Consider the following 15771-nt stretch of genomic DNA (forward strand, 5'->3'; position numbering starts at 1 on the left):
CAAGTAGCTTCTTCAGCTCTGACTGGATGGTGGGGAATGGAAGGATTTATATTCCATGCAGACAGCTGGTCATCTGCCTTCTTTTAGAGAGAGAAAATGGTATCATGGTAAACAAAAGAAGTTACTGGGGACATGTTTGGCTAGGTGCAACCTAGAAAAGTCTGTATAGAGCATTGAAAATAAAAAGAGGATTTCCAACTTTTCATCCCTACCTTGCCACAATTAGATAGACAGGGAGAGTCCTGTCTCATTCAAAAATGAATAATAGTCCCCTACTTGTATATTTGAAGAATTGTTGCTTTACTTTTAAGTAACAGTTTTAATCTCTCTGTCTGTCTGTCTCTCTCTCCCCATCTCCCTCTCTCCCTCTCTCTCTCTCCCTCTCCTCCCTCTCCCTCCCTCTCCCTCCCTCTCTCCCCCTCTCCCTCTGCCTCCTTCTCCCCTCCTTCTTCCCCTCCTTCTCCTTTCTTTGTCCACCTCTCCTCTCCTCCTCTCTCTCTCCTCTCTCTCCCCTCTCCCTCTCTCCCCTCTCCCTCTCCTTCTCCCCTCTCCTCCCTCTCTCTCTCCCTCCCTCCCTCCCTCTCTCCCTCTCCTTCTCCCTCTCCCCATCCTTCTCCCTCTCCCCCCTCTCCCCCTCTCCCTCTCCCCCTCAATTTCTGCCATTTATAAAAGGCATGAAATCATCAGATCTGGAGAGATTGACAGATGGTGTTTTGGACACAGATTATCAAGGGGCAGAAAAATAGCATGTTAAGAATCCCTTCTATTTGCCACTACCTGAAGGAGGCGGGGGAAGAATAAGTAGATTGTTCAGTCTCATAAGCAAAATAAAAAAAACCCCACCATCACTACATGCCCTGAGTAACACTGAGTGATCTGAGAAAACAGATTTATGTAACCTGCACCCTAAACCACAAGTCACATGGGTTTCCCCTATGTTTTTTTTTTTTTTGTATATTTTGGGCTAGAGTAGTTATGCTTTTAGCTGGCTTCCTCACTCATGCAATACTCTTCAGTGCTGAATGAAATCAGCTTGAATGCAAGATGTCCTTGAAGAGGTTGATTCAACAGAGAGGCAATGCCAACTGTGTGGGCTACTGTCTCAGCTCAAATTATAGCCCATCTTTGGAGCCAATTGATGGTCCACCTTTGGACAACCAGAGAAGCCAAATGTTCTCAGACCCAATTGGGAGATTGTCCAAGGACTGCAAACAGGTACTGCTCACTTTGGAACTTTGCAGGATTTTGTTTGTGTTGCCTATAAAAGACATATTTCTTTCCTTTCTCTTTTTGGCTAACCAGAAATAGATTTGCCAGAAGATTTATCGGCAGCTCAAAAGATTCAAGCCTAAAGTAATTTAAGAGAAAGTTCTGTACCGGGAGCATTGCTTGAATTACAGAAATTTAGTAGGGATTTAGCTGGTGATTTATTTATCTTTTTGGTCTTCTCTTTTCTTTCCCATTACCTTTTGGTTTATATATAGAAAAATGGTTTTATATCTATATGCGTATGTATTTATGAACATTCTTTCTTCTTCCCTTCCTCTTCTGGGATATTTTTTATTTCACGTGGCCAAATAATTCATAGCAATTTCAGCACTATGAAAGTTGCTGGAGTGCATGGTGCCCTTTGCTCTTCTCTGTCAGACAGAAAAATGTTTGGGGCAGTCTCGAGGGAGTGGAGTGGCGTTGATAAAGGGATTGTAATCCCAACTGATTTTAATGCAATCCAAAGGCAGAGCCCAGATGTAGCTTGTTCTAACAACAGCCGTTTCCTTGACTAAAGTCAGGGCCGTCTTAACAGCATTATGGGCCCTGGGCAAAGCAGTCTACTGGTTCTCCTATGACAACTAGTCACAGGAATAAAAATGTAAATGGTGGATAAAGTAAATAAACATATATTTATTTTATTGGCATTTCCAACAAAATTGGTGTGGAAACATTAAAAACATGCTGCGCAGTAACAACTAATCAACATTTGATAAACATTTGGACAATACATGAGGCTTGAAAAACACAATAATACTCAATAAGGCATACAGTTGCTGTATTTATATGATACAAGGTGCATTGAAGGGTTAACATACAGAGATTAGAATGGGGCCCCTATGCTCATGGGGCCCATGGGCAAGTGCCCATCATTAAGGCAGCCCTGAGTGCCAGGATAGAGAAAGTGCTTTAACACAGCTGGTCACGGGTCCTGTGCTTAAGGTCAGGCCATAGTCCAAGCCACCTTTGACACAAATTCTGTTGCTTTATCTTAACTGTCTACTTGTGCCAAATGGGGAGTTTGAGGCATTTAAGAATATGTTGAGAAAGTCAGACGGTGGTAGTTAAACCAGGAGCAGCTCTTACTGTCTATTTTAAGGAGATGAGTTTTGTTCTCACAGATGTAATCATTAACCTCAGGCCATACAGTGGTGATGTTTAATTTTTAGATTACTTGAATAAATGTTTGCCTGATTATATAGCTTAGCATTCAGATGTTCAGTTTATAAAAATGTTTGTATGGGAGGGGAAAAAAGTGACAATGAAAAATAACAAGCTAACATCCTCCCTTTCCGCAGAACATGCATTATTTTATTTCTATATTGGAACGAGCATCAAACATGCATTATCTTATTTCCATATTACAATTGCCATACATCTCCTCTATGTTTTAGTTAATGCTTTAATTTGGGAAAACCTGCTTTTATCACATGTATGTACCTGATAGGCAGAGGACAGGGATATTGTCTGAAGGAGATAACACTGAATGACAGGTATAACATGGCTATCGGTTTACTTTGACTTATGAAGATAGCTTTGGTTTGGTTAAAAGAGAAGCAAGGATTGGTTACTGACTTCATATATAGAAAATCTCAGAAATCCCAACTTTTTTAAAAAAAATCTCAGAAGAAAGCAATAGAAAACCACAGTTGTATCATTGTCAGCAAAACTACAGCAACGTGTAAATGAGCCACCGAGAATGCGTTTTAATATTATGTTCAGAAGTCAGTAGATATTGTTGTTTGACTACACTTAACTCAAGGCAACCGTATTAAGTGCTTTTAACTATTTTTATATTTTCCCTAGTTTATATGCCATCCAAAGACCACTAGAGTTGGGTGGCTAATCCATTTAAATAAATAAATAAATAATAAAAGGACCCAACTCATACAGTGTCTTGCCCTATTGGGGCTTCTACTTTTCCAGTGAAAAAGGGCTACAGCATTTTCTCAATTTATGAACATCATGTGTATGTCTAAAGATGCTTGAACCAAGTCCTCCTATAGTATTTTAAGTAGTGCCAAATTTATCAGATTTATTAGTAAATTCTAGCCAAAAATTCTGTACAACTAGAATGGATCCTAATAATATAATCAAAATCTGCAAAAAATACAGTCTCCTGTTGTTGTTGCTGTTGCTGCTGTTATTTTCTGTTGTTGTTCTTTTGCATAGTTTCTTGATATTCTTGAATGAGGAATCTATGTTGCTATGGCATTTTGTTCAGGAAGATGGCAGAGACTGCCCTGTAAAAGTTTGGGAAGAATAAATAAACTGGAATTTGTATGTAGTAATAAAAGGAGACATAAAATTCAAACAGAATTAGAAAGGCACATACGGGTACATATATATTTGAACAATTAACAAATCAGCATGTGGTATATGAAAGTCATCAATAGCAAATTTATGGCAAAACAAAGGAAGATTTCCCTTACCCATTCTAGATAAGATCTTAATAGATCTGATGAGAGCTTTAGATGACTTTATGGAGAAGAAGCTGTTCATGATAACTGAATGTCCACATTGCGATGAAAGGTCTCTCTTGTTCAGGAAGGCTTTTTGACAACCAAAGTAGCTGCTAGATATGACAGCTAGCCAGATGAGTATATTTCTATTCTACTAGTAGTTAAAGATGAAAGACAGCAATTATGGTTATGGTCCATATGTGGATTTCTATTCTGAAAAAGTTGGTTATGAACAAAATTCGGGTCAATCAGAACAAGATTTCTATCTTAGTTATACTGGTTGTCTTCTCATGATGAAGTATTTAGGAAAGCAGCTGTCTTGTTAATTTCATTATTAAGGATTTCTATCAGTCCATGTGTAAAGTTTTCATCATGCTACTGATTTTATTTGATAGAAAAAATATTTCTCTGTGTGTGACGGAACTAATCTCCTGCTCTCCATTTCTATTTCCAGCTTGCTTTAAATAGAACAAGTTCCATAAGCAAATCTTCTGGCCCACACAGGTAATAGAGATATTACTTTGCTCCTTTCTTTTATTGTTTGTTTACTATCTGCCTGCCTGTAAAGCAACAAATGTGTAGGAAGATAGAGGAACATAATGAATGGTGAAGATGTAAGCATGAGATTACTGCAGTGAAATATGTGGGTTGTACAGAGGTGAAAAGATTAAATAATTCATAAGGGCAACCTCTCTATGAAACCAGTTAACAATACAGTTATTATGCCACATTGTGGCAAAATGGCATTAAGAAATTACAGTAAGTAGGTATGTATATTAGATTAAAAAAAAAAAACCTCTTGGAAGACATTGCATGCAAATTCATATCTATGTTAAAGAAACCGCTGATTGATCTGGTAGCAAATGCATGAGGAAGTGACCCGCCATTTTATGTTCTGTTAAGTTCACAATCCGATTTATTCAACCAAATCGGGAAGCCGAGTATGCAACCTGAAAGGATTGATGCAGAAAATAAATATGCTGAATAGATATATTTTAACTTTGTGTGTGCGCGTTGTCCCAAAAATTATGCCAGGGAGATAAATATGAACATAAACTGTGAGCTGGAGGAGATGTGAGATAAAAGCAAAATTGTTACCCACTTTGCTCCACTTTGGTTTCTCGGCTGTGTCCTTTGTTAATTTTTTCACATGTTGAACTGATCCCCCCTTTAGAGTGATAACCACCATCTGCCTTTTCTGTCCCCTATCATGACTGAAGCCCATTTTGAATTCAGTAGAATCAAAAACTCTCTCAGGTCTATTTTGTTACCTTTTGAGTTTGAGTTCAAACCTGGAAGTCCTTGCCTTGAGTTGCATTTTATCTAATTTGTGTCCATGGTTTATTTCATTTATTTCACCATCATTCTTAGAGCCACTTTCTCCCAAGATATTTTGGGATTTTGTGCTACTTGAAAACTGCGGGAGGACACCAAGCTGGAGAACGATTTGATTTTCTCAATGGAGGAGTTTGCCGTATTACTTTTGTTATCAGTAAAGTTGAAGATTATTTCATAAAAAAAGCCCATTCAAAAGTTATTTTGGTTCACTACCCTGTTTCCCCCCAAATAAGACTTCCCCTGATAATAAGCCCAATCGGGTTTTTGAGTGCATGGCAATAAGGCCAAGTGCTTATTTCAGGGTTCAAAAAAAATATAAGACAGGGTCTTATTTTCGGGGAAAGATGGTATATCTTCCAATCACTACTGGTAGCAATGTTAGATGGAATAGCTTAACAACTTCTTCCTATTTTATTTTTTACGCAGAAAAACATTTAAAATCTTCAAGGAAGACAATGAAACATTTGGATTTGAAATCCAGGTGAGGCTTTAACTTTGTGAATAGGCATCTCCGTGTCTAATAGGCAGGATGGCAAATAGTAATTCCAGAAGACTGATTTCAACAAAGGCATACATTGATACTCGTAAAGATGTTCCTCACTTATTGATGTTCATCATATTGATGGCTCATTCCACAATGGCAGCAGGGCCTAAATGTTTCCTCTTAAAGTTTGTACAACTTCAACGTTGTGAAAAATTGAAACAGTAGCTCCTTACCAGTAGCTCCTTGGGGCGCTGCTTCTATTGACTTCCATACTGAATGTGGCACAAATGAAAAGGAAGACCCATCAGAGTCATTTTGCTTAAGGAACTTACAATTACATGGAAAAGACTTCAAAACTAGCTTCATTTATGAAGCTAATGGAGCAATTTTAGGCCACTTGCTCTTTGTTTACTGTATCTTACGTTGCACGTTTTTAGGGAAAAACCATAACATTGCACAGGGGTATCTATGAAATCACCAGAGTTAACTCACCATGAAAGAAACAGTCCTTTTGCTGTGTTGGCCGCCAACCTCTCCAGCAGCCAAATAAGATGAGAAGGAGGCATTGGAGTCAGGGTCAGCAGCAAGGCAACCTGGGGGCTCCGAGGGGGAAGAAGGAATGGAGCTGGCAGAGAGGGAGAGATAGAGGCGGAGCCTGGGCTGTCTGTCAGCTGTCAGATGGAGAGTCAACAGCCCTCAGGTCTGGAGGTGACTGATGAGGAAGAGGAGGAACAGCTGGGGCCAGTGCCTGATACGTGGATGCGCAGAAGGCAGAGAAGAGGAGAGCAGTGGAAATCTGTGGGCTGATCCTTGGGAAGGAAGAGCCACCGCTGCTAACAAAGCCCCACCTAGCTCTGGGGATAAAAGGCAGGGGGCAGAGATAAAATAGATGTGGCAGACAACTATTCATCTTCCAGCCAGCTGGACTTGTTAGTCTGCATTGAGAGAGAAACTTCTTGCTGGCGCTCCTAATAAAGGAATATTTGAGTTAACTTCAGAGGCTCGACAAAACTTGTCGTGTTTGGGGAGCTGGGTCAGAACACCTTTCTTTGATATGTAGTCATCTTAATTCTTTGAAATAAACATTTGAAGGGATTATGTAGCACAGACAGGCAATACAAACCAAAAAAGAGGGATCTACTTCTTAAACATCTTAGCTATTCCTACGCAGAAGATACAATATGTATGTGTCTGAGTATGTGCACTTTCCCCTCCTTGCCATTAAAACATATGCAAAGTGTTTCACTTTGTATAATTGTTGACCACACTTTTCCATACAATTCTGGAGAATCAAAGAGGAAGATAAGAGCGATGTCTGAAGCAACTGGCACTGGTGTCCCAGTGACAACAACTGTGTGATTTTGGATTCAAGTCATGGCAGTTGCTGCTGATATCCCATGTGTCCTCCTTTGGCACCCTGCCCACCACCCTGCTGACTGTGGAGGGGCCTCTCTTTCAGCTGAGAAACTATAGCCAAGTAATTGCAAGACAGAATGAAAGGGGATTATGTGTTCTTCATAGGGCCAGCCCTACCAGGGGGTAAAATGAGTCATTCACCCTCTAGTATCAGATTCCAGGAGATACTGTGCTTTGGAGAAAGTTGAGTGTCGGATAACGGAGCGGCATCTTTAAGTTAGCTTGTTCCCTTCAGACACAGGGAAAGGTGGTATTCCTATCACAGTTGAAGAAACATCAATCAATCAGATTTCAATCAGATTTGGTACCGCATGTGGCATGGTTGCTACTTTGTCATAGGCAGCAAAATGTTTGGGTCTGGCTCCTGGTCCTTGCTCCCTCTCTTTCAGGGGTTTCTATGAAGGGCTTGAGGGCGGGGTGTGTGTCAAATAACTCAAGAGAGCAGCCACAAATTTGTGCAATGCACCTTTTAAAAAGTGGGATTTCAACTGCATGATTGTGCCGCCCTCTTGATTTTTTCAACACTGCCCGTTCCCTTTTCTTCCCTTTGTGGCATGTTCTAAAAGGTGACTGGGGAACAGTGCAGAGAATCTTCTGTGGTGCAATGGCCCAGCTTCCTCCTAATCATATTGGTGCAGCTTGGTAATCAGTCATATGCCATGAAAGAACAGGACAGCCCAGTTGTTGGGTGGGAAGCCTATTTTTTCCTCTGATTGTTCCTGTTATGTTTCTTTAAAGGATAAAAAGAGGAAATGTTTATTTTTGCATTTGACAAGTAAAGCTTTCCATGGGCGTAGGCAGTTTGGTAGAGTTGTAAGGCAACTGACCTTCCTGTACCATGTTGGGAGCTCAGGATAGCTGTTTACACACTGCCAAGAAGAAACGCACCACCAAAAACTGAAGACAAAACAAGACATCATTTCATATATTTTAAATAAAATACACTAGCCCTTAGTGAGGATAAAAGGGTCTGTCGGAGGCATCTGCTTGCCGAGTCTACTAATTGTTGCCCAATTTCCAACTATAATGAGTAACTTCAAAGGCTTGCATTGGACAACCCTGTCAATGGAGGATACTTTCTAGCAGACTTAATTCACATGACATGCTTATCCCTCATTGATTTACTCCCCTTCATCTGTTGGATTTGTGTGATAAACCAGTCAACTGACCACCATCCAGGCTAAAATGTAGTCATCTTCTCAATGAATCATGTGAACCCAACTAAAATAACAGGTTATTCTTTGAAAAGGTGGCCACTCTAATGATAGCTAGGAATTGGCCCAAAAGATAGAGTTTCTCTTCTAACAGCATTTTTTGTTTCATTTTTTGCTTTAATTCTTTAATTCTTCCATTTTAGTGCCAAAGTAATCATTTCATGGAAACTTGCACTTATATTCACAACGTGAAAGGAGGAAGCCCAGCTTCTCTTACTGGACTCCAACATGGTAAGTAATCTTCCTTAGAATTCTCATGGTTTAAGGGATCACATTTCTGATAATCTAGAAGGGTTGATGAACAGCAAAATACATATTCTAACACATTTCATTTTGCAATTGTCACAGGTTACATCCTGGTCAGCATCAATGGCGTGAGCATTAAAGGACTAAGTCACAAAGAACAGGTGGACATGATTAAATCATCTAGGAATTTTTTAAGGTAACCAAGAAATCTGATCTTATTTCTGTAATATTATGTATTTGATATTGATTGGGGTGGGAATTGCATCAGTTTTTCCACATGCTAAGGAAAGAAGATGATTGCTCTCCTTAGATCGGAAACCCACTGCAAATGGGAACAATCTTTGTATTGTAAAGGGAGGAGAGATGGCAAGATAACTTTCTGATGGATGAATGAGATATATCATAACAATAGGACAAGGATTAAATTGTAGCACTCTGCCACTCAAAACTACGGTTTCCCCAAAAATCAGAAATAGTGGACAGTCCAGTGACTGTTCTTTTCTCTCATGGTTCTCATGAGATTCAACGACTAGATCAGTGGTGGTGAACCTATGGCATGCATAGGTGGCACTCTGAGCGCTCTCTGTGGGTACGCCCCAGCCCTGCTCCATCGCGTTTCTCCCACAGGGGGGAGAGAGAGAGAGGGAGGGGGAAAGAGAGAGGGAGGGAAAGAGAGAGAGACGGAAAGAGAGAGGGAGGGAAAGAGAGAGAGAGAGAGAAAGAGAGGGGGAAAGAGAGAGGGAGGGAAAGAAAGAGAAAGAGATAAAAAGATAGGGGGAAAGAGAGAGGGAGGGAAAGAGAGAGAGAGAAAGAGAGGCAGAAAGAGAGAGGGACAAAAAGAGAAATGATATTACAAAAGTTTTTCTTTTTTATTGTTGCTACACGTAATATTTCAAAAGCAGAAAAAAAACGAAGGGGCGGAAAAGTGCATTTATCATGTTTTTCTTAGAACATTTAGCTGAACTCTGCCTTGTTTATCATTATTTTAGGTAGTAAAACCTCATTATTCAGGTTAGATTGCCGTGTTGGCATTTTGCGATAAATAAGCGGGCCTTGGGTTGCAGTTTGGGCATTCGGTCTCTAAAAAGTTCGCCATCACTGAACTAGTTGAACCACCTTTCTCATTGTTTTTCCCTTTGACTAAATTGAAGGCATGATTAAGTAGCATTCTTTTGCAACTATTGTCATTTCTTAACTACTGGCACTTATTTATTTTAACTTTCAGTTAAAAGAACTAAAAGGTTAACTTTTAGTTAAATTATCTTCCAGTTCAGATAGAGGGAACTTGCATCCACAGCTCCAATTTTTCGGGTCTCTTTAACTCTCTCTCTCTCCTTAAACTTCACTGATATCATAATTAGAGCCCTCCAAAGGCCTTTGTGGCTGACTGTGTCAGAGAGTGACAAAGTAAAAAACATTTGCCTACTCTAGCTTTTCCAACCCTAACCCTAAATAATATTTCTTTCTGTACATCTTTCTAAAATGGACTGATCTAAACCAACTCTTGCTTCCATTCCTAAGGTTGTATTTCCACTATAAAATTATATTAAGATGATGATGATGATGATGATGATGATGATGATGATGATATTAGTAATTCACTTGTTGGTTAGACACTGATGATGATATCGGTAATTGAATTTATAGGTTAGATACGGTGAATGAAGCCCTGATTATGAAAAGAATGGAACTGGAAACCAAGTTGCATTGCATGAAGGTACGATTTCTATGTAAAATGGAAAGCAAGCGTGCGTATTGGTTTCAGCCAGATTCTAAGGTGAGGGGAAACCTCTTGGGCTGCTTAGTGAGGCAAAGCTGGATCCCAGCAAGAGCAGCCCCACTGAATCAGGATTATCGTGAAGCTTTGGAAGCAATTCAGTGAACAGAGAAACAAACAGCCTACAAAGTCCATATCCAGGTTAAACCATCCATAAATGAAAACACTTGATGTCAAAGTCAGTTCCTCAACTTATCTATTTAAATGTAGTTTTAAATGGGGTTTTTATTCTTATTTTAGTTTTTATGCCATATATTGAATAAGTTTTTTATACTGTTCTTAATCTGTATTATATGTAATTTTATTGGCTGTGAACCGCCCTGAGTCCTTCAGGAGAAGGGCGGTATACAAATCGAATAAATAAATAAATAAATAAATAAATAAATAAATAAATAAATAAATAAATAAATAAATAAATAAATATTTGGTGTTTTTGCCAGGATTTGTCTCCCTGCTTTATAGCTATAGATATAGACTCACTAATGAACTCACAGGCACACACCTGTTTATTATTATTTGTTTAAAGTGAAATATTCACTGAAGCTACCTTAAAACTTTGCCGTCTTCTATAAAATTGGACAACCTTCTAGCCAAAAATAACCATTTGGGCTGGCCAACTGTCCCAGAGTTTGCCGTCCGATACAGGGAGGATTCAAATGTGCTATGGTGGTTAAGATAATGTGACCAAGGCCAAGGGGATTCAAATCCACTGTCCACTATTAAAACTCAATGAGAGGATGTTGGACATATTCTCTCTCTCTCCACCCAATCTGCCTTACTGGGTTTGTTGTGACCCAGGCCCAAGTAGGTAGTAGTAAACTCAGTCAGTTCAAAGACAAACAAATTTTATTAGAACAGCTGAGAATTAACTAATTCTCAGCGTAGTCCAAACTAAATCAAAGCAAATTCTTCATAACACAGTTCTTCAGTCTTATCACCAACCTTGGTCTAATTAGACAAATTGCCAAAGGCTTTTCTTGGCAAAAGTTCAAAAGCAGAAGATGCCGACAAGAAATAAATGCAGCAAGACAAGGCTATCAACGTTGTTTTCCGGCAAACAGCCCAAACGCCGTTGCTGGTCTTTTAAGCCTTATGGGAGGGGCCAATCATCTCTTGGCCCTATTTCTGAGTCATCCTCTTTGCTTTAGCTGTTCTTGCTTTCTGGCAGCTCTTCTCATGCATCCATTAGGAACAGGCTCCTCCTGTTCCTCTGCCTCACTACTGTCAGCCTCTAGAGGCTCTGGAGTCTGCACATCACTCCCTGATGGCCCTGGCCCCACCTCTGACACAGAGCCCTCATCTGGGCCATCCCCGGCCTCCAGGAATGGCCCATGTTCTTTCTCAGCCTCATCGCTGTCTGACTCCGTTGCCAGCTCTGCAGGCTGCTAGCGGACCACAACAGGTTTCTGTTGTGGAAAAAAATAGAGGAAGAAAGTGAAAGCCACTGCCTTTTTCTCCTGGGGGAAAAAACCAGGCTATAAATCCAATAAATAAAAGTTAAACAGAATTGTCCACTTCTATTCTAGTGTTAGCCCTCAAAATTCAAGAAAAAGTTAGGGGGCCAAAAGGGCTAAAATAGAGAAGTTGAGGTGATCCATTTTCAGCTGTACCATATTACTGGAAATCCAAGTCAGCTCTTTTGTACTTCCTTAGATCCTGCCCACATAATATTTTGGCTCACTAGAATAGAGGGATCAGATATTATATATATGGTAAGTCACAAAGGTTCCCAAACGGAATCGTTCCAACATCTGTAAGAAAAGCCCACTCTATGGAAGTAACACACGGGATCTGCTCCTACCCTTGCTATCACTCTATGTGGGATGGCCAGTCCAAATGACATGCCAGGTGTTCCTAACATCCACCTGACCTTCAGTTCCACAAGGCAGATCTAAACCTCGCGATGAACTTCATCCTAAGATATTTCCGGTCTATGTTACGATTTTGTTTGCTCGCTACTGATGGCTTTCCTACTCTGAAAATTGCCACCAAATAGTGATCTTTATTAAGACCAGAGAGGAAATTTAGTGTTAAATCAAAACCTTTCCAGTTTTTGGAGAGCAGCAATTGGCCCATCAGTCAAAGCCACCAGCTGTGGCCATGAGTGTCCAAGAAACTGTGCATCTAAATAATGCTTGAAATATAACCCATGCTGTGACTTTCTCAATACAGGTAATCTTCCACCTATAATCATTCATTTAATGACTGTTCGCATTTACCATGTCACTGAAAAAAGTGACTCACGACCAGTTTTCACACATATAACCATTGCAACTTTCCCAAAGGTATGTGATCATACTTTGGGTGTTAGGCAACAGGCATGTATTTTCAATGGTTGTAGCATCCCAGGGTGCTGGGATTGTCACTTGCAACCATCCTAATGATTTTTTGACAAGCAAATTTTCAATGTGGGAAGCCAGATTCGCTTACCAACTCGACAATCCACTTAACAACTTCAGTGATTTGCTTTACAACCATGGCACAAAATGTCGTAAATCGGAACATGACTCACTTAACATCTGTCTTGCTTAGCAACATAAATTCTGGGCTCAGCTGTGATTATAATTTGAGGCCTACCTGTATATTAAGTCATTTACTTTTATGATAGAAAACTATCAGGCTCCATTAAAGTAATTTAGAACTGGACTGAACACAAAAGAAAAATCTATATACAGGTGGTCCTCGAGTTATGACCACAATTGAGCCACAAATTTATGTTGCTAAGTGAAACATTTGTTAAGTAAGTTTTGCCCCATTTTACGACTTTTCTTGCCACAGCTGTTAAGTGAATCATTGCATTTGTTAAGTTAGTAACACGGTTGTTAAGTGAATCTAACTTCCCCATTGACTTTGCTTAACAGAAGGTCACAAAAGCTGACCCCATGACCCCAGGACACTGCAACCATCATAAATATGAAACAGATGTGAAGCACCTGAATTCTGATCATAGGACCATGGGGATGCCACAACGGTCGTAAGTGTGAAAAACGGTCATAAGTCACTTTTTTCAGGGCTGTTGTAACTTTGAACAGTCACTAAATGAACTGTTGTAAGTCGAGGACTACCTGTATTTCTGCATCCAGTCTTGAGATATCCTCAGGTCAGATTTTTCCTGATGAAAAATAACTGAAGCATGATAAAGATTGAGTTACATTAGTTTCCAAATGACAAAGTGCTGTTTTCCCTTTGACAGAAAACTTTGCAAGATAAGTTGGCTGAGCTTCAGGCCCTGTGCTTACGAGAAAAGGACCTCGCTCGTGGTAAGTCTGAATGTCCTGTGGCAGATGTAAGAAACGGTAACGCCCAATTTCTGTACAGATGTATGCAAATTCAGTTAATGGTTATGAAGTTGCTTAGTTTCAATTTTGTTTACGTAGTTTGAAGGAAGTTCTGAAGAGGAATAAGAGCCATATTCTGCTTTTACGAAAAGTACATTTGCGATAGTCTATGTTGTGGGTGTGCCACATTGAGGAAATTGTAAAATTAGATATTGAAGTCATTATTTTTTTAAGCTTGCCATTCTGCTGTTTATTGATGGTTATCGATTGCTTAGTTTTATTATAGTTCCTTGTCAGTTCCCCAATAAACTTTTATGTAGGCTCATATATAGCTAAAGCACATACATCAAGTAAACCAGCACTAATTTTTCTGTCTGACTCATATCTTTTCTGGCTGATTTGGAAAAAAAATCAATATTTTTCATACCAAGTTACATGGAGTGCTCTAGAAACTTCAAAACTAATTTTGGTTTTTCTTTGTAATTTTTTTTCCCTTTTGGACTCTGCTGAGTTCTGATTGACACTTAAAACTTTCAAAGGGTGTGTGATTTATTTGTTTCTTTATTTGTCTGTTTATCAAATTTATATGCTGCCTTTAAAACTCTGGACTTTTTTATTTGTTTACCTTGGTCAAGCTCGTGGAAGGGGGGAATAGTGGCAGAAAAAAGATTGGAATCTGCACTTTCTAAACTATAGTTTAGCATCCAAAATCTGAAAATAATCCAAACTACAGTTCTCAGTATTCTCCTCCATTGACTTTGCTGGCACTGTATCATAGCAATTTATTGCCTTTTCTAGAGACAACCAAGCATTGTTTAGGCCAGTGTTTCTCAACTTTGGGCACTTGAAGATGTGTGGACTTCAACTCCCAGAATTCCCCAGTCAGCATCCACACGCCTTCAAGTGGTCAAGGTCAGGGGTGGTTTGCAAAGGGAGCGCATGTTCTACTGGTTCACAAAGGGAGCGCTTGTGCGCACGCGCAAACCATCCATGATGATGTTGGGGCAGATGGGCGGAGCCTTCTGCCACCATTACTACAGGTTCGCAAGAACCGGACCGAACTGGGAGCAACCCACCACTGGTCAAGGTTGAGAAACATGATTTAGGCCAAAATGGCACCAATGAGAACAGGCTTTATTGCTTCAACAGGGCCGAATGATACTAAGAAAATTTTACCAGTGATTACCAAGGAAACAACCTTAAAGGTTGCTAGGGATTGTAACTCAGTAATATGAGAAGGCTTTCAAGTCACCTTTATGCCTGTTCAACTCTCATACTCATACAGAATAAGTCTGGAAACTAACATTTTGCTTCACATGTAAAGGCATCTGGTGTTTTCACAGTAATCAAACAGCACTTTTGGTATTCTTTTGGTACAAACAAACATTTCTGAGAATATAATGCTTGTTTTCTTTCATTTGCCTTTTAGGAGAAGTCTGCTCACTACCAGATTCTGCAGGATTAGAAGGACCTAATATCTTTGGTGATCATGCTGAATTAGAATCCCGATTGGGCAGTAAGCCCCGATTTTCCAGTGAAAGCAGCTGCTTAAGCCGCCTGAGCTCAATGACTATGGATAGTGAGGACAGTTTTTACCAATCCAGTGTTTTCGAAGACCCCGCTAAAGAGATTTTTAGCCGACAGTCAAGTACAGAAGATGACTGCTTTCTTCCAATTGGTAGTAATGAAGTGAAGAAGACATCACTGAGAAGGCATCGGAGTATCAGTGTGACTAGCAATGTCTGTAGATCTCCTTCCAAGAATGGAGATAACTTCTCAAAGATCTTTGGGACTCTCCCGCGGAAAAGCAGAAAGGGAAGTATTCAAAGGAAGCTGTTGACTTTCATTCCTGGCCTTCACCGAGCTGTGGAAGTCGATGAAAGTCGTATCTAAATAACAGGTTTAGAATGACATGGAAATCTTGGACTGCAATTTGCATTTTTGAAATCAAATCAGGCCTGCATTTCATATTCTCAATCAGTAAATAAATGGAAGTAAAATAAATAGCTTGGATTGATGGCTTTGGGTTTTTTTTTCTGATATAGTTTCAAGATGTAGGAATTTAGCACCCACCCCCCTCCTAGAAGAATGAAATATTTTAGAAAATATTTAAAAGGCAGAATTTTTTTCCCTGGATAAGAAATGGAGAAACCTGTTTTAAAGAAAGCAGCTTCCTGCCTCCCCGCCCCCCTTTGTCAATGGGTCAGAGACAGAAACTCACTCCCCCCCACCTTTGTCAATGGGCCATTAAAGCCTCAGCTAAGCTCACTCATTTCCCCCCTTTGTC

General features: G+C 39.8%; 1 protein-coding gene across 2 annotated transcripts in view; it reads left to right on the plus strand.

Annotated features, from left to right (window-relative positions):
- CYTIP (cytohesin 1 interacting protein) overlaps positions 1-15525 on the plus strand; it is a 28556-nt gene extending 13031 nt beyond the window's left edge. The window contains exons 1-8 of one of the 2 annotated variants that reach the window (XM_058192432.1): positions 961-1215; positions 4186-4235; positions 5496-5550; positions 8327-8414; positions 8532-8625; positions 10077-10146; positions 13400-13466; positions 14914-15524. In XM_058192432.1, the coding sequence (XP_058048415.1) occupies positions 1045-1215; positions 4186-4235; positions 5496-5550; positions 8327-8414; positions 8532-8625; positions 10077-10146; positions 13400-13466; positions 14914-15377 (1059 nt within the window). In that variant the 5' untranslated portion in view covers positions 961-1044 and the 3' untranslated portion in view covers positions 15378-15524. Of the gene's footprint in view, positions 1-960; positions 1216-4185; positions 4236-5495; positions 5551-8326; positions 8415-8531; positions 8626-10076; positions 10147-13399; positions 13467-14913 lie in introns of those variants that run through there. The other variant, XM_058192442.1, reaches the window with a different exon arrangement.
- The last annotated feature ends 246 nt before the right edge of the window (positions 15526-15771 follow it).

This window comes from Ahaetulla prasina, chromosome 1, assembly GCF_028640845.1.
Source record: "Ahaetulla prasina isolate Xishuangbanna chromosome 1, ASM2864084v1, whole genome shotgun sequence".
Taxonomy (NCBI): domain Eukaryota; kingdom Metazoa; phylum Chordata; class Lepidosauria; order Squamata; family Colubridae; genus Ahaetulla; species Ahaetulla prasina.